Genomic DNA, 23,798 nt, shown 5'->3' with positions numbered 1-23,798 from the left:
GAGTGGGAGCAACAACCAAAAACAGATGCCATTCTGTCCAAGACAGGCACTGAACTCTTACAATATATTTAAACTGATTAATTTTAGAAGATATCCTTCTTTTATGGCAAAGAAATTAATATCTTGAAGATCAATTGCAACTCTGCCAGTCTTATTTACTTTCTCTCATTTTAAGAAAGGTTTTTTTTTTCTTTTTAGTGATGCTTCTCAATCTTGCGAGCTGTTTAATAATTGTCAAGACATGTTGAAGAGTGCTGCATGTGGTGCACCAGGAAATTACAGCCACTCTGAAAGGACCATCCAATTTGGCTGGGCTCCACCAGTTCTGGCTGATCATTGACTTCATTTGGACAGGAAAAAACTATAAACAAACCCCCTTTTGAAGTATAACATGCTGGCTTGTTTGTTCTGAAACTTGTCCTCTAGTTTGCTCTATGATGCTGATCGTTCTTCTGTTAATTTGTGACTCAGAAGTTAACCTACAGCTCAGTCCTTACAAGTATCACATGCAGGAAGGGTTGATCAGACTTTTGAAAGAAATGGGAGAAAGAGCTGTGCTTTGATTCGGGACTAGGAGAGTTCACTCAATAAGGCAGGCTAGGCTACAGTAAGGGAACTGTGGTTCAAACTGTTTTGGAATTCATTGTAGTACATCAGTACATTGTATGACCCACGTGGAGATACGCCAGTCAGGTGTTAGTGGAAGCTGAATCACCAGGCCAGGACCTTGGTAATTGAGAATGATTAATCTGGGGATGCCTGGATAACTTTGAAGACCATGAGCAGGTTCAGAACTGAAAGCAGAGGAAGCCTCACCCAAAGTTGGGGAATTCTAAAATGAGAGAATGGGAAGTTGAGTTACTGGTCTTTGCCAGCCCTGATGCAAATAGAATTGAAGCAGTGATTCTCTTGAAAGATAAAAAGAGCAAGTAAAAAATAAGTGGGTGGCTGTAAGAGTGGGGGATAGCTGATCTAAGTATCTTGTTACCAAATGACCAACTGTTCCAGGAACTTAGATAAGTTGGGTGAATGAGAAGCTGGACAATTAGAAGGATTTAGGAGATTGTACCTTGAGATAGATTGGCTTGTTATGGAAGTAAAGTAGTAGGCAACTATTGGTAGATGGGGTAGAAAAATGAAGAAGGATGGTCAGATTGCAGTGGCAATGAGTGGAGGAATATATTTTAGGGCAGTGGTGGCGAACCTTTTACTCACTGAGTGCTGAACAGGTATGCACTTCGCGCGTGCATGCTATCCGCACTAACCCCTCCCCATGCGCTGAGCATGCAACTGCACCATCTGTGCATGCACACAGCTTTCGCGTGTGCCCCTCATGGGCTGCGCATGAAATGACACCATCTGCACATGCACACGGCTATTGCACAGCTCCCCCCTGTAGGCTGCGTGCACAATTGCACCATCTGCGCCTGTGTGTAAGTACTCTTGTGTGCATGCGCAAATGCGTACGCATGCACAGGAGAGCTCCAAAGACCACCTGGGTCCCCTGAATTGCATGCATGCTTACCAGAAGCCCGAACACCAGCTGGGGCATACATGCATGTGCAGCTGCAGGTAAGTTGGGCAACAACTCGCGTGCCCAGAAAGATGGTTCTGCGTGCCACCTCGGGCATGCGTGCCATAGGTTCGCTATCACGGTTTTAGGGGAAGAGTGACCTGTATTTTATTGCTAGTTCCCATCTGATGCTTGTTTTGAGGCTGGGTGACTGAACTGTTGGACTCAAAATCGTTTCAGTTAAACAACAGGTCCTGATGTAACAAGACCATGACCTACACTTGTGACCAAGTGCAATAGGACTGGGTGTTTTGTTAATATAATTTATTGGGTTAGGGATTGTCTGTCTTCACTATGAGTTGTATTGTGTTGGGGGGGGGGGTGCACTGAGGGAGCTCAACCAATCTCATTGCACATATGTTGTGCACTGACAATAAAGATTTGAATTGAATTGAATTGACCAAGATTGGTATGTATTACCAACTTGCTTCAGCAAGCTTAGTTGGGCAAGGGTAGTTATGCTACCCGAGGTTTCAGATCCTGCACCAATCTTAATACCAAGGCAGTGTAGATGAAGGGACAGTGATCTTCAAAGAAACTAGTCTTGTCCAGAGCTGTGACTCATTTTATTTAATTGCAATATGTATAAAGTTGTCCATCTTATGCAAATTAACCATGGATGGCATATCATGATAAAAACCAATTTTAGGGGTCTTCTGGATCTCAAGAGGAGGCATGCATCAAGTAGTTGTCTATGAGCAAGATTGGGACAAGCTAGGAATTCTGCCTAGGTATTGTTTACCTCGCTGTTTGGTACATTCCTTGGCTTTCTGAAACTCATCACTGTTCTTGTGTTTGCTTCTAATCCTTGGGAATTTCTTCTGTCCTTGTGTGGGGTTCTGGGAGACTACAAAAATTCATGACCCCGCTCTCAAGCAACCTCTCCTTATCTACAGATTACAATAGGTTCCTTGGCCTCTCTCTCTCTCTCCTTGTGTATCACTCTCCTCGTTGTGTTCTATCTGCATTGTAGTTCTCTGTGTAGAGTTGAAGATTGCTTGCTTGCCTGGTATGTGCCTACCACGTGTATGTCTGTATATAGAAGTCTTGTATGTAAGTCACTGTTTGTAATGACAAAACCTTTGTGTCCTGTATTTCGTTCCTGGGTTGTCTCAAAACAGTAGTCACGCTGTAAACACTCTGACACACTGAAGGAGATAAAGTCAATAAAAATATGAGGAAACAATATGTGGCAAAACACTGAAAATGAACTCAATTGAACACAGATTTGAGCCTACATCAAAGTGATAACAAAAGCAAAGTTCCCTTACCTTTCCACCCTTATTGTATCTTACTAGAGTATACTCCAGCAGCAGCTCTCTTTAAGGTGAGTTGTTGGGTCCCAAAAGTGCTGTTCAAAAGGCAATTGGACTTTCTTGGTTTTTTCCTTTGAAAACTTTTCGCTTCTCATCCATTCTTCAGTTCTTGGATGAGAAGCGAAATGTTTTCAAGGGGAAAAAAATCAAGAAAGTCCAATTCAGTGGTGGGTTGCTTCCGGTTCTGTCCAGTTCTTTAGAACCGGTAGTAAAAGTGGCGGGAGGCTCCGCCCACTCGCCTGGATGTCATAATTGATCTGCGCATGCGCAAAAGTGCACACACTCCCGTTGCGAACCAGTAGTAAAGGTAAGTAGAACCCACCCCTGGTCTAATTGCCTTTTGAACAGCACTTTTGGAGCAACCATGACTTGGATGACTTGAGAATCTCCATAGATGTGACTTGTTCAGTTTTGGAGAATTTTAGGGTCTGTCCCTGGTTCCTGTGAGAGGAAGATATGGTAAAATTGCTAATCCAGTGACTGGAAGCTATAAGGATTTGGATAAAAAGAAACTATTTATTTATTTATTTATTTATTTATTTATTTATTTATTTATTTATTTATTTATTTATTATTTATTATTTTATCACATTTCTATGCCACCCAACTCCCAAGGGACTCTGGGCGGCTTACAACAAAGAATAAAATAATACGAACAATCCCATAAAAAATGTTAAAAGAAAAACATTAAAACATTAAAATCTTTAAAAACGTTAAAACACATGCGCTCCAATTCGTGGCCGGGTCTCGCAAGATCATTATAACGAGATCAACGGCCCCAGGCCTGCCGGAAGAGCCAGGTCTTCACCGCTTTGCGGAAGGCCAATAGGGTGGGGGCGGTCCAGACCTCAGGAGGTAATTGGTTCCAGAGAGCCGGGGCAGCCACAGAGAAGGCCCTCCCCTGCGGGCCCGCCAGCCGACATTGTTTAGCTGACGGGACCCAGAGGAGACTGACTCTGTGGGATCTTACCGGTCGCTGGGAGCTATGTGGTAGAAGGCGGTCTTGAAGATAACCTGGCCCTGAGCCAGATTTAAACAGGTTTAAATCTGGTCCGAGCAAAGGTAGGTTATTGTTTGTCCAGAAACTATGTGGCTCCAACTGCTCCAGGGGCTAATCTGGATGGAGTGGCATTCTTCCTGAAGTAGCAGATCTATGGCTTGAAAGTTCTCCTAGACTCACCTTCATCTATTGTTTGACAGTTAATAGAGGTTGTGACTAGAGGAGCAGATGACCAGCTTTGGCTGAGCCCTAGTATAGCCATTTCTGGGGAAATGGCTACACTATTTGTGATCTTTGTTTCCTGGCTAAATTACTACGATGTCTCTACATGGGGTACCTCAAAAGTCTATTTGAACTTGCATTAGTACAAGATCCTGCAGCTGCATGCTAGCAGATAAAGTTGCTATTTACATATAACACCTGTGCTGTGGGTGCTGCATTGGCTGCCAATAGGTTTGCAGGTACAATTCCAGGGGCTGGTATAGACCTACAAAGCTCTATATATCTTGGAATTTGGCTACTTATATGTCAGCCTTATAAGGTAATCCAGACAGCACGCTAAAACCAGGAGTACTAACACTACCTCTATTGTAAAGTTACAGTAACAGAATCTTGCAAGTGTGAAAATCATTTTATTTTTGCTTTCCAGAAACTATGCAGGGTCTCTTCTGAGACATTTTCTGCAATCCCATTCCAGCTTTGGACTCAGAACTCTCTTATCAGATCATTGATTAGGCTGTGGATCTTCCTCCTGTCTCCCAAAATTATTCTCATATTCCGTTCCTGTTCTTTCAGGTGGAAACTACCTAAGTCAGAGGTCTCCAACCTCGGCAACTTCAAGACCGGTGGACTTCAACTCCCAGAATTCTGGAAGTTGAAGTCCACAGGTCTTAAAGTTGCCAAGGTTGGAGACCCCTGACCTAGCTGGTGTGTTCGACTTAGATGGGCAGAACTGCAGCTTCCTCCTTCATGGGAAAGTGAGTGAATGCTTTTATATGGTAGCACCCACCAGGGGTGGGTTTTACTTACCTTTACTACTGATTTGCCTCGCGCTCTGTCCGCATATGCGCCTGGCCTCAAAAATGTGCCGACTTGGAGCCGGGGCAGGTAGGCGGATCCGGGCCCACCCGCGATAACTGCCAGTGGTGGGTTGCTCCCGGTTCAGTCCGGTTCTTGCAAACCGGTAGTAATGGCGGTGGGAGGCTCCGCCCACCCACTCGGACATCATCATGAATGATCTGTGGATATGCAGAAGCTTCTGCAAGCGCATTCCCATTGCAAACTGGTAGCAGAGGTAAGTAGAACCCACCCCTGATCACCGCTACCGGTTTGCCTGAACCGGTACAAACTGGCTGAATATCACCTCTGGCACCCACCCCTTTGAACAACCTCCTGTTAGAGATATGGATGGTTCCTTTGTGTCTGAGATTCAGGAAAACTTTAAAGAAGAAGTTGTGCATAAAAGCATTCGTTTCTCTTTTGTTTTTCACATTTTTTGAGCCACCCATCTCATGTGGAGGTTGGCATGTGGTCACTGGATACCTTTTTAGTTTAATTTCAATGTTATCATTGAAATGGGATTTGATTAATTTTAGGTATATTATATTGTACTTTGTTTTGTATCTTAATTGTGCAGTACCATAAGACTGAAGAATCAAGTGGTATACAATATGGCGTACAGCTTATTTAATATGTTAGTCTATCATATTAAGCCATAATATTTTGTTTAGGTGCTTGGGTATTATATAAACAAGCACTATATTTGTTAATCTGTTATGTGAACCCACTCTCGGTATTGATAGTAGTTCTTTAAAGTTGCGAACTCCTTTGAATGTTTAATATTTGTGCATCAATATGACCTAAAATGTGATCTGTTCTCCACACAAGACCTAAACTTAGATAAATAGAATCCAGTTAAATAAATGAGCTAAAAACATTATACCTGTTCCTTTGTTTATTGAGGAGAATTATCCAAAGCTGCATATTTGTGTCTGTCAAACGTATGGGAACCTTTGCATTCAGTACCGTAATTGCTGTGCCCTCCTCATATTTTTCACATAACAGGTCTGAAGAACAGTCCTTGCACCTTCAAGGTGGTTTGGAAAATATGGCTGATACTCTAGAAAGGGACCACTGCTAGCCAGTGTAGATAAAACTGAGCACCACGTACAAATTATTCAGCATTAACTAACCTCTTGTGTTTATAACTTTGACCAAAAGCCGTGCTAAGTGTCGCTTGTTTGCGTACTGATCAAAAAGCCTGAAAAATAGTGGCACTTGTATGTTGCTGTGAGTCAATCCATATTGACTCAATTAACTAGAGTGAAGAGAGAGGCAGGTGCTTATCCAGGTGCAGAGGGATTGCAGTTCCTTGTATTAATGCCCTGTCTGATGCGGTTTATTTGCATCGGTTCCTGCTCTATGATGTAGTTTAAAGCAAAGAAAATGCCAGAGTGGGATTCCTGTAAACTCATGTAGACAGAGTGCCATCTGCTGACAAACAATCATTTTAAGGAAGAAGATCAAATGTATGAACCGTTGCAAGCATTCAGCTCTCCTGCCGGACAATCAAACTGTGCCCCCACACTTGCAAAAGGCAGACACCTAGATGCATAACTGGAAGATTTTGTCTGATGTTATTTCTCTTTTCAATTTGGACAGCTCAAATACTTTTTCAAACAGGGGATGCCTTCAAAAAGATTGTTTTATGTTACTTACTTATTAAATTAATTATTAAAATGTCCAATACTACCTTTATGTAAAATAGTTAAAAATAAAATACTATAGAAAGCATATAAAAGAAGTATCCATAAAAAGAATACCAGCACCATCAAAACAGAGAAGTTCACCAAGTACTCTAATCCTAGGCTGTGAGAAGAACCAGGTTTTAGGGGGTCATTTAAATAGGGTCAAAGTGGGGGCTAGGCAAATCTTGGAGGCCTTTTTACAGAGGGCAGGTAGAGTTGCAAAAGAGATTTCCTTGGCCCCATCAGCTGACACTGTCTATTTGATGGTATCCAAAGCTTGCTGACTCTGCATCATCATTTAGGAAGGACAGAAGTTATGGAAGACAGATGGCCATTCAAATCACCAGGCTATACCATGAAGGTCTTTATAACCAGTAACCATTACCTTGAATTGCACTGGGAAACCTACTGGTAACCAGTACAGTTCACAAAGCAGAGGTGATGTGCACATGCCATAGCATGCTCTTAGTGTCACTGAGTTGTGGAAAAGTCATAACTTCTGAGTGGTTTTCAAGGGGAGCTCCATATAAAGCATACCGCAATAATTCAAATACATGATGAACAACTATCCTAAGCCACCTGTTCCAGGTAGTTCCTCTGTGAGTGTCAAGTATTTGCAAGCCATTGGCACATGTGTCATATAGACACCAGTGGAGGCAGAGAGTGTCTCCACCCCTATATGGAAAGGAGGGGCTTACCCTGAGTATAAAACCCCCTCCAACCTTTTTCACCTTGCTCTTTCTCTCGCTCTCTCTCCATCTCTCTCTTTTCATGTTTGTTCCTCATGAGACTTGATCTCTGTTGTACATAGTTAATATGATTTATCATATGAATAAATACATTTAAGACATTTATTTATGCATCTGCCTCTGAACTCTTCTATGCTCCTGGGTGTTTCTACGATCCCAATTCCACAGTGAGAGTCATGGGTGGTTTTAAAATTTGATAAATACACAATAAATCACAGATGAATTGGTGTGAAGGCCTTCCTGGTCAGAGTTGCCACCCACTTCCTGAACAGGAACGGTAAGTCTATAAACACCCCAAATTGTACTAATAGAACATACTGTCACTCTAGCATCATATGATATAGCAATCCAGTATCTACGTGCAGAGTGAAACTACCAGTGAATACAATTTGGAATTGCTGTCCCTTTTCACAGTTTGTTTTAAGGCTTGGGGGCCTCTCCCTACTTGCACCCAATCGTGTAAATAAAAATATGCCCTAGCAAACTCTTTTTTTTGTGCCAGAATCAATTGATTCTGTCTTTCCTAAAGGGACATTTTATCATGTTTGGTGGAAGTGTAAAAAAAAACAAACCAGAAAATGTTGGATTCAGTACATGCACTAATTCAGAAGATTTTCAAGACTAATTTACAATTGAAACCAGAGACCTATATTTTGGGATTAATGGATAAGCAACTAGGAAAAAGTAATGGAACTTTGTATTTTTATATATAATAACTGCAACAAGATTATTATATGCTCAAAAGAGGAAAGGTTTGGGACTAGTCACAATGGAAGAATGGTTGGTGAGAATGATGGAAGTTGCAGAGATAGCTAAATTGACTTCTTCGATTACAGAGAAGACAATATCTACAATATATTTTTGCCGACTATAAACTTCTTATGGATTTTTTGCATGAAATGGAAAAAATGAACTTTGATTTATGGTTTTGATGATTAGAAAATGTTAGATAATAGAAAAAAGACAGCCTTTTTGTAACCATAGAGCAAAAGATAAATTTGTAATCACTTGTATTTTTTTACACAGGAAATTGAACTTTCTTTCGATTTTTTTCTTTCTCTTGGCCTTTTTTATTATGTATTATATTGGCTTTATCTCTTCTCATTCCCTGAATATAACATCCACACATTGCCTTTTGTACTAAAATCAGCCTGTTTTTACAGTTGCCCAAGCTTCATAGAGAAACTGGCATTAAAAATAATTAAAATTGTGAGCCACACGTATCCAAATGAATGGAGAATTAAATAAAATATGGAATACATATACATATACATATACATATACATATACATATACATATACATATACATATACATATACATATACATATACATATACATATACATATACATATACATATACATATACATATACATATACATATACATATACATATACATATATATATATATATATATATATATATATATATATATATAAAGACTGATATCATGCTTGGTCCCAGTCAAAAATACTAACTGGGAAACCTAGGTGGCTGCCAGTGTCCCCAAGCATGTAGGAAGAGTTCCACAATGTCAGGCCCATTATAAGTTTCACTGAACTCATTTGGGTTTCTTGCAGAGCTGCGTGATTCAGGCAGCAATTTATACAAACAGACGGAAAACATGGGGGAGAATTGAAAGTACCTTCATGTCAGTTGGCTACAGTTTTATGTTTGATTACCTGAAAATAAGTGACAGGAATCTTGTGAAATATAGCAATCTGATGCTCTTCTGTGCAGACAGACAGGACAGGATGAGGGTGAATATAATTTATGTTCTTGCTTATTTTGTGGTTTTATTCACAGGAAATTTGCTCCCATTTAAAATTGAATGCATTCTTCAGGATTGGGCAATAAAAGATTCTCTCCCTCTAATATAAACTTAATGAAATAAATATGAATAAACTATTATTTGGAACTCCTGTTTGGTTGGATCATCCATTTAGGATAGAATAACAGAGTTGGAAGGGACCTTAGAGGTCTTCTAGTCCAGCCCCCTGCTTAGGCAGGAAACTCTACATCATTTCACACAAAGGAGCCTGGATAGCTCAACAGACTAAAAAGCCTGTTATTAACATTCAGCTGTCTGCAATTATTGCAAGTTCGAATCTCCCCAGGCTCAAGGTTGACTCAGCCTTCCATCCTTTCTAAGGTAGGTAAATTGAGGACCCAGTTTGTGGGGGCAATAAGTTGACTTTGTATAAAATATACAAAAGTATGAAGGCTATTGCTTAACGCATTGTAAGCCGCCCTGAGTTTCCAGAGAAGGGCGGCATATAAATCAATTTTTTTTAAAAAATGTTTATCTTCTTAAAAACTTCCAGTGTTGGAGTATTTACAACTTCTGGAGGCAAGTTGTCCCACTGATTAATTGTTCTGTCAGGAACTTCTCCTTAGTTCTAAGTTGCTTCTCTCCTTGATTAATTTCCACCCATTGCTTCTTACCTGCTCTCAGGTGCTTTGGAGAATGGTTTGACTCCCTCTTCTTTGTGGCAGCCCCTGAGATATTGGAACACTGCCATCATGTCTCCCCTAGTCCTTTTTATCAGACTAGACATATCCAGGTCCAGCAACCATTCTCTATATGTTTTAGCCTCCAGTCCCCTAATCATCTTTGTTGCTCTTCTCTGCACACTTTCTAGAGTCTCAACATCTTTTTTACATGGTGGCCAAAACCAAAACTGGATGCAATATTCCAAGTGTGGCCTTACTACAGCATTTTAAAGTAGTATTAACACTTCACATGATCTTGATTCTATCCCTCTGTTTGTGCAGCCTAGAACTGTGTGGGCTTTTTTGGCAGCTGCAGCACACTGCTGGCTCATATTTAAATGATTGACCACTAGGACTCCAAGATCCCTCCCACAGTTACTACTATTGAGCAGCTCTCCATTGAGATTGGCAGGGGAGGTTTTCTGAGAGAGGGTATCAATAACACTTAGACTTATATACCGCTTCACAGTGCTTTACAGCCCTCTGCAAGCAGTTTACAGAGTCAGCATATTGCCTCCAACAATCTGGGTCCTCGGAAGGATGGAAGGCTGAGTCAACCTTGAGCCGGTCAGGATTGAACTCCTGACTGTGGGCAGAGTTTGCCTGCAATATTGCATTCGAAGCACTGCATATCACAAGTAGTAGGAGGAAATTCCAGGACAGAGGTGTCATATGGCTTTCAAGTCCAGCTGGCCCCAGTTGTAGCCACTCATGGGAACCTAGCAACTGTCTTTAGAAGGACTATAGAGATCTCTCATAGTTAACCAACTATGGTTAGAACCAGAACTAGGATCTAAAGAGTATCTTCAGAAGTCTCTCTGGTATTGCTACAAGCAAGCAGCATTGTTATTGTTGGTTCATGTGGGTAGGGAAGGAATATATCCAGAACTGAAATTACAGAATTGCACAAGGCAAACCGTAAGAAGACAAGAAATAATTCATCTGGTCATCCAAATAGAAAGCACATGGATAGAAGGATAAAGGAGCCCAATTTTGACTTTCATTACTTACGGCCAAACCATGGTGCCTTTTGAGTTGAAGGGGTGGAGCAGAGGGGTGTGTGAAGAAAACCCCACCTTTGTCCAAACTCTGCCAAAGAATTGAGATCAAAAGGGGCGGAGCCTTCAGTTGTAAACTCGGCTTTAAATATGTGTGTTCATAGTTTGCAGAAGATCCTGCAAACATTGTAAAATCGTTCTAGGAAAAATACTGTTCATTAGTGCTTGTGGAAAAAAACAAATAAAAAGTCAGCAACATGAATGGAGATCTTTTCCAAGTAAGTCCACTATATTAAGAGGATGTTTTATGAAGGTATTTAAATGTTATAAACACTAACATGTATTTTTAAAGAATGCATAATGTTGCAGTTATTAGTTACACAATTGACACTAACTTTCAATTCTATGCCTTCAACAGCAAGGTAATTATAGGCAGATATAAGTCATTATCTTTCTATTCTTGCATATTAACTGGCTCTTTAATGCATAAATGCTTGTTTTTCTGACATAAAATGTCAGATTGTCAGAATCTGACAATCCTATGTCTACTTTTATTATTTTATTATATTATTTTATTTCGATTGTTCTGGAACAGAGAAAGGAGGAATAAACTTGCAGGCATAGCATTTTTTTCTGCATAGATTTTCCTATGAATAATTTGTATTACAATAAATATATGTTTACTTGAGCTACTGTGGAGAAAGTTAGGTATTTATGAGAATGTTTCCAGCAACAAATAAATAAGGTGTTGGTTTTACACACAGTTATATAAGTGTATGGTAAGTCTGACCTACATAGTTTCTATCTATACATTGAAATTTAAAATACATGTTCATGTTAAGTAACTGCAGTTAAACACCATTCTAATATCTCATGTAGCTTTCTTAGAATCTGGAGATGAATCCTGGTGAATGATACTTTTGATGAATTATGTGATAGATAGAAATATGCTGACCACAGACACCAAAAGTTATCTACAATTAGAAACCTCAGATCCTTGAATTTGTGAGCAAAGGAATTTGGAAAAGGAAAATAATGTCATCAAATGTATTTGCTTATCACCACTGGTTGAACATATCTGAAATCTGTTGAATTCCTGCCTCAGTGTAATGGGAAAGTTAGACCAGTGATTATAACAAGTTGTTTTCAACTCTTAATGAACACATAGATTTTTTTTCCATGACAAATGATCTCTAACTTGGTCTTTCAGGTCTTCCATAGGTGCACTGATCATTATTGTAACTGAGCACAATGCACCTTGTTACTGGCTATCTTTTCTTTCTTCCCGTCTTCCCTAGCATTTCAACATTTCCCAAAAACTTAGGTCTTTGCATACTGTATCCAAAATAGAATAATTTCAGCCTGGTAATCTGTGTCTCAAGTGAGAACTCCGGATTGAATTGTTTGATGATCATTTGTTTTCTTGGCTGCCCACAATATTCTCAAGAGTCTTCTCCAGTGGTGGGATTCAAATAATTTAACAACCGGTTCTCTGCCCTAATGATTTCTTCCAACAACCAGTTCACCAAACTGCTCAGAAAGTTAACAACCGGTTCTCCCGAAGTGGTGCGAACTGGCTGAATCCCACCACTGGTCTTCTCCAACAGCAAGTTTGAAGGCTTCAATACTCTTCCTACTGTCCTTCTTCAAATCCAACTTTTGTTTTCATAATGTATCACAGGGAATACTGTAGCTTGCATAATTCTGGTCTTTGGAGTTATAAACTAGATAGATCAAGATTTATCTAACAGTTGGATGCATTTGAAAGCAGAGAAACCACTGAAGGTGCTTCAGCCTCTTCCTATGTATCTAGTCTATGGAAACAAATGGCAGATTCACCTTTCAATTGCACTGAGCTGTCCCTATTTCAGAGGATTCCTTCAGCTCGTATAATCTCTGAACTGAAATATTTAATATTAATGGACTTTTTAGCTGCTGCTGTTTCTTATTCTTCAAACGGTTTAGCAGTTCCATGACGTTTGTGGATGGGACTCTAGCACTTTGCTAGGGCTTCTTTTTAAAAAGCTGCTTTTCCACATTAACCAAAGTGGAGCTGAACAAATACCACAGTGAAATCCACTAATGAATTCCTAATGTTCCCAGAATAAAAATAAAGGATGTACACAACATCAAATGTACCCTGCTGGGATAAGCTTAGCAATTCTGGATTTGTTCAAGATTTTCCTCATAAGAGGGTATCACCCCACCCCCACCCCACCCCTCTCAGTCTTAGGATGTGCTTAATTTCCTCACAACTCCTTAATTAGGAAGATTGCTTGTAGCAACGAAGCAACAAAGAGCTTTATTTTTGCATCCAGACATTTTTCTCACCCTCATCCTAAAATATATTGACCATTCAATTTGTTCTTCAACGTGAAGAGTTTAACCAAAATGCTTTGAGTTGATATATTTTCCCTTCCTTTTTGTAACAAACATTTACTGGAAACAGACTTTTCTGTTTACCAAGAGCCACTGACTGGTTCTAGCTGAACCTTTGCCTGACATTTAATAAATACTCCTCATGAGCTTCACAGGCTTGTTCTGGGCCAGTGGATTAATGTCACAAATGATATGCACTGGAACAAGTATAGGCTATTTAACAAGAAGTTCTCTTGTCTCAGACTCAACACGTACAGCTTCAGACACTGAAGAAATAGCAGCAAGAAAGACTGGCAATACTAATAAAACTGAGAAGGAGAAGGTGGACATCAGATTTTGGTTTTTATGAATTTTAAGAAAGCAAGCTTCTAATCATCATTGCTGCAAAAACTTCATTTGCCAAATTTAAGAACAGAGGAACATCTTGCAAATAAAGAAATTCAATCCATTGCTTCACAACAACCTCCTCCCATTCCAGCCAATATATAGTCTTCAGCCCAATAAATAGACGGAAACATATGAAGAACGGTTGCAGGAATTGGGTATAGCTAGTCTAGAGAAAAGAAGGACTAGGGAGGACGTAACAGCAGTATTCCAATATTTGGGGGAGCTTCCATAAAGAGGGCATCAACTTTCCAAAGCATCAGAAGGCAAGACAAGAAACAATGGTTGGAAACTAATCAAAGAGAGAAACAACCTGGAATTAAGAAGAAACTTCCTAACAGTGAGGACAAGTAACCAGTGGAACAGCTTGCCTTCAGAAGTTGTGGGTGCTTCATCACTTGAGTTTTTAAAGAAAAGACTGGACAGCCATCTGTCTGAAATGGTATAGGGCAGTGATAGCTAACCTTTTCCGGACTGAGTGCCCAAAGCACGTGCCTCCCCGCATGTACCCCCCCGCATGTGCCCTCCACATGCACCCCCTCTGCAAGCACCCCCCTACCTGTGTGCATGCCCCCCGCATGTGCCCCCATATGCCCCCCATTCCCCACTCATGCACCCCACCCACTGCGCATGCACAGGCAGCCCCCCACACGTGCCCCGCCCCTCTGCACATGAGCAGCAGAGACCCAAAGACCAGCTGGCTGGTGGGAGGGGCGAGCACAGGCACGGTGGAGCTGAACTGGGGTGATGGCTCGCGTGCCCATACAGAGGGCGCTGTGTGCCACCTGTGGCACGCGTGCCATAGATTTGCCATCACGGGTATAGGGTCTCCTGCTTGAGCAGGGGGTTGGACTAGAAGACCTCCAGTTCCTTCCAGCTCTACTCTGATTGACTGTGCAATTCAAATTATTATGAAGCTTGCTGCTGTAGAGGCTACCCTCCTCATCCTCAAGGAAACAAACCAATGGCAAGGACTGTCATTTTAAACATGTTTAACCTTTAAAACTTTTTTTTCCCTGTCAGTTTATATGCGAGCTAAGGTGGATGTAAGTTGTAAAACAACTTGGAAAAATAGGGTGTAAAACAGTTAGATTCAATTTTGGAACTTAAGAGTTGATGTAATTAGTTTCCAGACACCAAAGCCTTGTAAATAATTTCATATTTATTATATAGGAATCCAGGTACATTGAAGAGAACACTTCCCAGAAAGACGCAATCTCTCTGATTTTTTCCCTTAAAGAAGAAGTTGGAGCCTTGGCTAAAGTCCTTCGCATATTTGAGGTATGTATTTTACAAAAGCAGTTGTAGGAAGAGAAATCCCACCAAGGCTGCAAAATGACAATCCAGCCATCATGGATGCAGTTCCCAGATATCATCGTCTTTGTGGTTAATCTCAGATGACATCCCAAAGCCATCAACTTCCAAACCGGCCTGTCTTTTGCTCCCTTGCTCCTACAGTATTCTATGATATTGGCTGTTTGGCTAGAGAAAATGGTGAGAAATTGCAGAAAGCATCAACTCCAAATAAGCCTGATTTTATATTAATGGTTTACCAAAATCTGTTATCCAATTTCCCTCAGCCATTCTTCACCTGCAAAAAATACTTCTATCTTTTTTGTCTATCACACTAATTTCTTTAGGGCAGCATGGTGGTTCAGGAATTATGACTCTGCGCTTGTTGGCTGGAAAGTTGACAGCTCAGGTTCAAGACCTGAGTGCAACGCAATGGGGGTGAGCTCCCGTCCTCGCCCCAGCTCCTGCCAACCTAGCAATTTGAAAGCATGCAAATGCAAGTATATAAATGCAAGTACCACTTTGATGGGAAGGTAACAATGCTCAGTGATGACATGACCAAATATTTTTGAACAGTACTGGCTTAAAGGCCTTGAAACAGAAATGAGCACAGATGCCTATTTGGCCATGACTTCTTTACCCCTCACTTTTTTTTTTTTTTACTAATTTCGTTAGTATGTTTCTTCTAAACATATCTCACTGTTATAAGATGGAAGTGCTGTTGGTTCTTCAGTAATTATCACTCTGTAGCTTCACTGCCTGTTTTGCTAATTTGAAAAAGGCATCCTCCACATTTTGTTTTGTTCTCTAATATAATCTAAAGAGAGATTACTTTACTGGAACAGTGGGGTGGGGGAACGAGCTCAAAGCTACAGGAGAATCAGTTATGCATTTCTGTTTATCGCCACAACATTTGACATGGTGAAATATTTACAAGATCGATTCATTAAAATTTCATCCTGGAGAAAAATCTGTATGAATAAGAGTTGACATTGACTTGATGACACATCATTATCATCATCATCACCATCAATCTTCATCTTCACCATCTAGTTGATTTGATCTTACATGGTGCAAGCAAGCATCCTGATGATGTTTTCGTTTAAACATGTTTTAACATTCCTTCCTATTGTACTTAATAGAATTTTATGTCCTTCTGCAGCCAGAAAGTCTCATTAAACAGCTCATACATGAAAGGCAAACAAGACATTTCAAGGGCAACTTACACTAACATTCTCTTTGCTATAGAATATGAATTATACCTGATTCATATAATTCAACTTAAGATGGTTTGTTTAAAGAAATCTGCCCTCAATTTCAGGCATAATATATAATTAATATAATTGCATTGATCATATTTGAAACCCTCTTAAATCTGTCTCTTGATATGGTCATAAGAAGTGATTTCTTAGAAGTTTTCTTCCCCTGCAAAAGAAGCTTCTTTTCCCCTCTTTTCCACCAAGTGTTTCATAATTTAAAATTTCTCTTGGTGTTAATTTTTACCTCATTTTATTCTAAGAAGTGATAAAATCTGCCACAACTGGGGTTGTTTTCAGTTGCATATCTTTCCATCATTCTGAAAACTGCCTGAGTATCCTCATTTCCCAGTCTGGAAAAAAAATAAAAAATAAAAATGGAAACAATCCCACAACCCTAACAAAAGGAATTTCCATGTGATATCCTCCTTTGGGATTTAAGTCTGAGAACCCAGAAATGAATGTACAATGAAAGATGTACACTTTTTAAACCCTTTGTAAGTATTCCCAACTTCAATCTTGAAAATTTCATTGAATGTTCTGGGTGGGGAGAATCAAACACAGCTGTTTCTAATCAAACTGAATGAGAACGGTGGTGATGGGAACAGAAAAAGAAATTATGACAGCAACACTAGTTGTTTTCATTGTCAGATATATTTCCACATGTTCTGAATTATGCAGAAACGTTCTACAGAGAGCACAGATACTCTTCCTCTTCCCCCACTCAGGTGATATTCAGCAGGTTCTGACCAGTTCTGGAGAACCGGTAGCAGAAATTTTGAGTAGTTCGGTAAATACCACCTCTGACTGGTCCCGCCCCCATCTATTCTCTGCTTCCTGAGTCCCAGATGATCAGAAAGAAATGGGGATTTTGTAGTAACCTTACTCTAGAGTGGGGAGGGAATGGAGATTTTACAGTATCCTTCCCCTGCCATGCTGACGAAGCCACGCCCACAGAACCGGTAGTATAAAAATTTGAATCTCATCACTGCCCCCCCCCATGTAAGGGCCATAAAGATAATGATAGTATGATAATACCTCTTCTTGCTTTCTAGTACCTAGCTTCCCTTTTGAAATTTTTGTGGTTTGTGGTTTTCTTTCTTTCTTTCTTTAAAGAAGATATAGTATGGGCTTTAAATGCACTGTATGTCTAGGAAAAAGTTATATAGAAACACAAATTGTGTAATGTACAGAGTCCCATCAATTTTTTTTATTTAGGAAAATAACAATTGAGCTGCAAATGGAGAGGAAATGCAGGGTGATGAAAAACAGGTAGATTCTGTTTCATAACTGAAGGGGGAAAAAAATCAATGATTACCCAGAATGAGATGTGTAAAACTTCTCTTTCTGTGTTCAGTGACTTCAGAATGGATTTTCAATCAATGCATCTAACTCAAACTTTGCTCAAAAGATGTACAGAAAGTTTGAGTTAGATACATTGATTGAAAATCCTTCAGCATCCCTCATGCATACACAGTATGTGGGGGTAGAAACAAGACGTTTTGCATAACAAAATGGCTCTGTTCAAGCCTTGAGATGTCATTTGAATCATGGGCAGGCAAATGTTTGTAGCTGGAGGCTGCATTAAAAAGAAGAAAGCCAATAACCTGTTTCTGAATTACACAGAGGGCACTGAAGTGATACAATGATGTTACCAGAGAGTCTCTGTCAAGATTTTCATCCTTTTGATGAAGCCCATCCCTTGAGGATTGCTTTAAAATCAAAAAGATGTATTAATCCTAGTAGTGTCAACTAACTATATTGCTTAATATTTTAGCAAATAAATAAAAAGAAAGCAAAATCATGTTGTACAATGTGAGTTTCTGTAATCAGATCTAGAGAGAACCTCAGGGTCCAAACAAACAAAAACTTGCATGTAGATCAGGTTGCTTACTGATTACTGATAAAAAAAAATCACTTATTGATAGCAACAAAAACATTACAAATATTCTTGTAATAATATACTTTGTTGATGTGCTATTTGGCTTATGGAATAGTATCCAGAGAAGCAGTATATGTTCTTGGTTCTTGTTTTTTGTTTTTTGTTTTTTTTCTCCTCAGGATGTTAATCAGATGGATTCTCTTGACATTAACTTGAAAGGAGGTTGAAATTCTGTTCTTCAATCTGATGGAGAGCTTGGCTGCACTTCTTAGTCATGTATAAGAGTGGAGAAACAATATTCCTTTAACCTCTTTCTCCTGAGGTGGCTCAGCCTCCATAGACACGTTGGCCTTCCCCTGCAGAGCTCTTGCGAAGCTGTGATGAGTGTGCAGCTCTGTTCTTCATTCATCTCATAGAATCAGCTTGACACATGAAAATTCAGAGTTAGAGTACCTCATAGATGACAAGCTAGTCTTGTCTGAAGATGTCTAGTGGTGGAGACAGGCATTGTCTGGGCTCAGCAGCAAAGCAGCTTGTTAGCATCTATATGTGAGGTCTTCAAGGAATTCTAGGGTTATAGGCTAAACTGGGATTTTAAAAAAATAAAATAAAAAACCTTCCTGGAAGAAGGAAATGGCAAATTATTTCCCAATTGTTGCCAAGGTAACTAAACATATGTCTCCATAAAATCAGCAGGAATCTAGCTCAACTTAAAGGAGACTTTAGTATTTTAGAAAAGAATGCTTGATTATTCCCCTTCCAAAAATTGTTTCACTTTTAAATGTCTCTTAACATCAGGCACAAAATCAGCAATGTTCTTCCTTTAGCATGTAGATCATTACAGTTAATCCTAACCTTTGGCTCAGCAAATATTTGTCCTCTTCTAGCTGACAGCCTGAATTTTGTAGGATACAATTCCTTCTCAGTACAGTATCATATTACAATATAGTACTATATTGTATTATATTGTTCTCCATTCTGTAATAGCTTTTCTTGCTTCCTGCTTGTCATATTGAATGTCCATTTAATTAATTTGGGCCAAATGAGAGATTGTCAAGAAATTATTATGGGCATTGGGGGGGGGGGAATACAGTCCTATGTCTGAATGGTATAATGTGGAACTCAATGTAAAACAGCCCTGATTTAATACTGGAAAGTTGAAACATCAAGTCTGGGTTAAATAGACCCAAATATGTGCATTTATGCAACTTTCTTTGCAGTAATTATAAAGAGTTCATTTCATCATTTCTTGAATGTTATATATTTCAGCTGGTATCCTTCCAATGTTTTGATCTTTCATTGTTTGTGCTGGCTAGAGATTATGGGAAATGTTTAAAGGTACCAGTTTGGGTTAACTGATCAAGGGCATTCTATAAGTTTGAAAATATGGCCTTCGATTTTTAAAGTAAAGTTGTACAGATTAAACAGATTTATTTATCCCTCATGTGACTCAACCCTATTTCATTTCACAGCAGTCAATAAGGCAAGCCCACTTGTTTTAGCTTCCAGCCACAGGCGCTTGTAGCAAAATAATAATTTCCCCAGGTCCTTGGGAAGGGACTTGATAGGTGGCTAAAACTCAGTAGGGGGATAAAACTTCCAAATCTAAACATCTGGCTGATTGTATAACCAATCATAAGAATGAGGAAGGCCAATACAAGTTCAAGAACTGGCAGCTACGAATTTCACACAGTGGTGTATATTATAATACATTTATATTAATATTAAATTTATAGACTACATAGCTCCCAGAGATTCTGGATAATTTACAAAAAAATCATAGGCAACACACAGGGTTCTTTCTTTATGTATGCATGTATATTTATGTATGTATGTATGTATATGTATATATGTGTGTATTCATAACCTACTTGCCTCGTATTAGTATTACCAACTGATATTAACAGAAGTAAATGTTTCTCTTTTCCAGTTATTTCCAACTTGTGTGTGTGTGTGTGCGCGCGCGCACACACACACACACACACACACACACACACACTTATCTCCGTTTGTTAGCTAAGGCAGCCAGCATTGTCCAAAGACACTTCCGTAGTCATGTGGACAGCATGATTATACACTGAGATGGATGGAATACTATTATCTTCCCACCAAAGTGGAACCTATTTATCTACTCACATTTGCATGCTTTCAAATTGCTAGATGAGCAGGAGCTGAGGCAAGTAATGGGAGCTCACCTCATTGCACCAGCCCTCAGGTCTCGAACCCAGGCTGTCAGCTTTTCAGTTAACAAGCTCAACATCTTTAGTCGCTGAGGTATTGTGCCCACATGTCAACAAAATAAGGGTCAGAATATATACTGTGATTATTGGAAGGAAGCCATCACTTGGCATAGATTTAATTTTTAAAAACAATGGTTATCGTGGAACAAGGAGCAGAACATTTAACTGGGAGGATATTTTTCCACCTTCTGGAAGTTTCTGGATTGAAAATTTCCACTGGTGCCATTTAGTTTTTCTCTCAGGATTGTAGAGAAGGCAGAGAGGGGATTTTTTTTTTACAGATAGAATTATTTATGTACTTGTGTCACACATTTTCACAATACCATGTGTAACAATATTTATTGAAAGTTTTTCTACCCTGCGTTTATTGTTTAAAAAGTTGAAATGACATTAAAAATTTCAGTTTTAACAAACAACAGCATGCCCACAAAACCGTCGCTTTAGAAATAATTAAGCCAGTCACCGTTAAAAATTAGTTACCTAAATTAGGCCTTTGAAAACCAAAATCTTTCCAAAAAGAAAAGGTTTTTTAAAAGTAACGTTTGAAAACCTGTTATAGAAGGATGGAAAGAAAGTTTTTCACAAATGCAGGCCCATTAAAATAAGATGCGTTCCGTGAAATTGTTACAATTGCCCCTCAGTTAATTTTAAATGCTCTCTTCATCCTGCCATTCAAATCCTCAGGTAAAAGTGATAACTTGGACCAGGGACCTCCAATCTTGGCAACTTTAAGACTTGTGGGCTTTAACTCCCAGAATCCTTAGCCAGCTGAATTTTGGGAGTTGAAGTCTACAAGTCTTAAAGTTGCCAAATTTGGAGACCACTGGCTTAGACCATTGGCAGGAAGAAATAACAGATAAAAGGGTTGGGAAAGAAAGTGAAAATAAAGGTTAGCTCCTCCTTCCATTTTGGACCCACCCACACCCATCATTGGCTTTGACTCCCACCTACCACTAGCAAGCAGCCTTTCTTAGATTATCTGCATCCTCAACTGAAAAAGGGGATCCTTATTCTTGATGTGGGATAAATGTTTTTAATTTAAGGCAGGGGTGTCAAACTCGCATTGTCACAGCGTCATCACGTGATGTATCGTGACTGTTTTTCCCTTCGTTAAACCGGATGTGGGTGTGGCCAGCATGTGACACATCCAGTCACGGGCCACGAGTTTAACACCCTTGACTTAAGACTTTGCCCAACATAGTTGCTTTTCCTCTGATGTGTTTCCAAAAATGCAAAAAGAGCCACTGATTTCTGAAGGGAGTCTCTGGGGGAGATCTTGTTTTGCACCTCTGTTATAAAAACATGCAGAAAATTAGGGAACATTTAAGAAAGGTGGCTGCCCTGTCTTTCCTTCATTACATAAGTATCAAAGTAGTAACTATCTGTCAGCATTTCAGATGAACCCAGCAATGTTTGGTTTAGCTGAAATACTCATGTTTGCAGAATAATTTAGCAACAGAGAAAGTGGTGATCATGTGCTGAGCCTTTTGATAGGGGAGTGGTGTTTGTACATGAATTTCAGAGCAACTCCAAGATCAAATGTATTTGTTTGGACCAGTTAAAAATTAACCACCTCTTCCTCTGCTGTGGGAAATGCAAAACTATTATGTACCTTCAAAGATAATGCAGAATTTTCCACAATTTATATATATATATATATATATAAAGGTATTATATATCTGCTGGATTCATATACTCTAATATCAGAGTCAATTTTACAATTCAATTTAGATAGTATATCTGCATTAAAAAAACCCCAAATCTGATACTTTTTTCTACATGGGCACAAACATTATGAAATCAGCACAGACAATTTGATAAGAAGATAATTTAATATTTGTTTTTTTCAGAACTTGATATTTATTGAATTCACAGGGATAGGGGCTGAGAAGCACAGTGGAAGAAAAGATTATATATCAGCACACAAAAGTAAATGTATTTGTTTATCTTGCTGATCATCAATATTTTATCAGAAATACCATTGATATTGCAAATAAATTAGATACACCCCAAAGTTACTACTTGATTTCTTGACAAGAGACTAAAAAAAAATTGCAAAAAATATATGGAAGTGAGAAATGCGGAGAGCGTGATACCAGCTCTTCTCAAACTCTTCTCATGGCCTTTAGGCCTAAATGTACATCATAAACTGATTAAAAAAAAAATAAACAGTATAACAGACTTTACCGGAAGTGATAATAAAATCCATCTCCCTCCAAACCATGACAGATGGATGGGATTTGAATTGTGCATGAAGCTCCTTGATTTTCTTTCTTTATGGGGAGAGTGAATAAGTGGGAAAATCTAGCATGGAATCTAGGCTTAAATTTCAAATCAAGTACCTTGCGGGATCCTTGGTGCTATCTGAGCTTGTTTTCTTGCAGACATTTCATTGCCAATCTAGGTAACATCATCAGTGATAGTAGGGAGTATGGTTTGCTCTCATTTTATATAGTAGTGGCTTACCTTGTCAATGTTGATAGGAGTGGTTCCTTGATTGGACTGTTCTTTACTTTTAGCTAGATTGTCTGAGTGTTTTGAATGTTTGAGTGTTACAGTTAGCTTGTTTGTTTACTCAAACAAGCTAACACGAGAGCAAACCACACTCCCTACTACCACTGATGATGTTATCTAGTTTGGTAATGAAACATCTGCAAGACAACAACCAAGCTCAGAGAGCACTAAGGACCCCACAGTTCAATCCTGAGCTGCAAAGATTCTCTTCTATAGAGATAACTATCCTCTAGTTGCTGTTCAAAATGAGAAATGCACATGTGGCCATCCTAACTTTGTTGTCCCATAAAAGCAGAAAAAATTGAAGACAGAAAGCTGCTTCTTATCTGTTTAGATCATTGATCCCCAGTGCTCTGTAATGCAGATAGTTGACTGGTTGATGCTTGCAACAGTTTTTCCCAGCTGGCTACTTTAAAAATGAAAGGATCTGGCTATCTATTTATATTTCCCATAATTCCGTTGACTATCATAAATTTGATAGACCTTTCCCATCTGATCCACAACATCGGAACACAACAGTAGTGGCTTCCACTTACCTTTGCTACCGGTTCAGAACTGTGAGCACACATGTGTGCACACTCACTTCGCTCGCGTACACTTCTGTACATGTGCAGAGTGTCCATAATGACATCTGGGTGGGTGGGCGGAGCCTCCCGCCACCTCCACTACCGGTTTGCCCGAACCGGGACAAACCAGTAGAAACCCACCATTGGAACACAATAAAGAAACTACAGATCTAGTTGTAAGGAATTGTGTTGTGTTGTTTCTGCAACCTGTCTTCAGATTATATGACTAGGTAAGTATAGATTTCAAGATGCAGACATCCTTTTCGCCTAGTATGTCTTTAATAATAAGCATGCACCTGCTATGCTGTATAGAATTAGAAGGGTTAATAATTTGCCACCTTCGATGAGCCCTTGATCATTGGCTTCTGCCAGTTATTTTTAAAAAATGATGGAGACAGCAACTTTTC

The 23,798-nt window shown here is 39.3% G+C and overlaps 1 protein-coding gene across 1 annotated transcript in view; it reads left to right on the top strand.

Moving 5' to 3' along the window:
* Nucleotides 1–11,043: 11,043 nt before the first annotated feature.
* Nucleotides 11,044–23,798, top strand: part of PAH (phenylalanine hydroxylase) — a 41,693-nt gene continuing 28,938 nt past the window's right edge. Inside the window, exons 1-2 of the mRNA XM_034403042.3 lie at nt 11,044–11,155; nt 14,814–14,921. Of these exons, the coding sequence (XP_034258933.1) occupies nt 11,135–11,155; nt 14,814–14,921 (129 nt within the window). The 5' untranslated portion in view covers nt 11,044–11,134. The remainder of the gene's footprint in view (nt 11,156–14,813; nt 14,922–23,798) is intronic.

Source organism: Pantherophis guttatus, chromosome 7 (assembly GCF_059756535.1).
Source record: "Pantherophis guttatus breed Tessera chromosome 7, ASM5975653v1, whole genome shotgun sequence".
NCBI classification, from domain to species: Eukaryota; Metazoa; Chordata; class Lepidosauria; order Squamata; family Colubridae; genus Pantherophis; species Pantherophis guttatus.
This window is presented reverse-complemented; position numbering and strand designations above follow the sequence as displayed.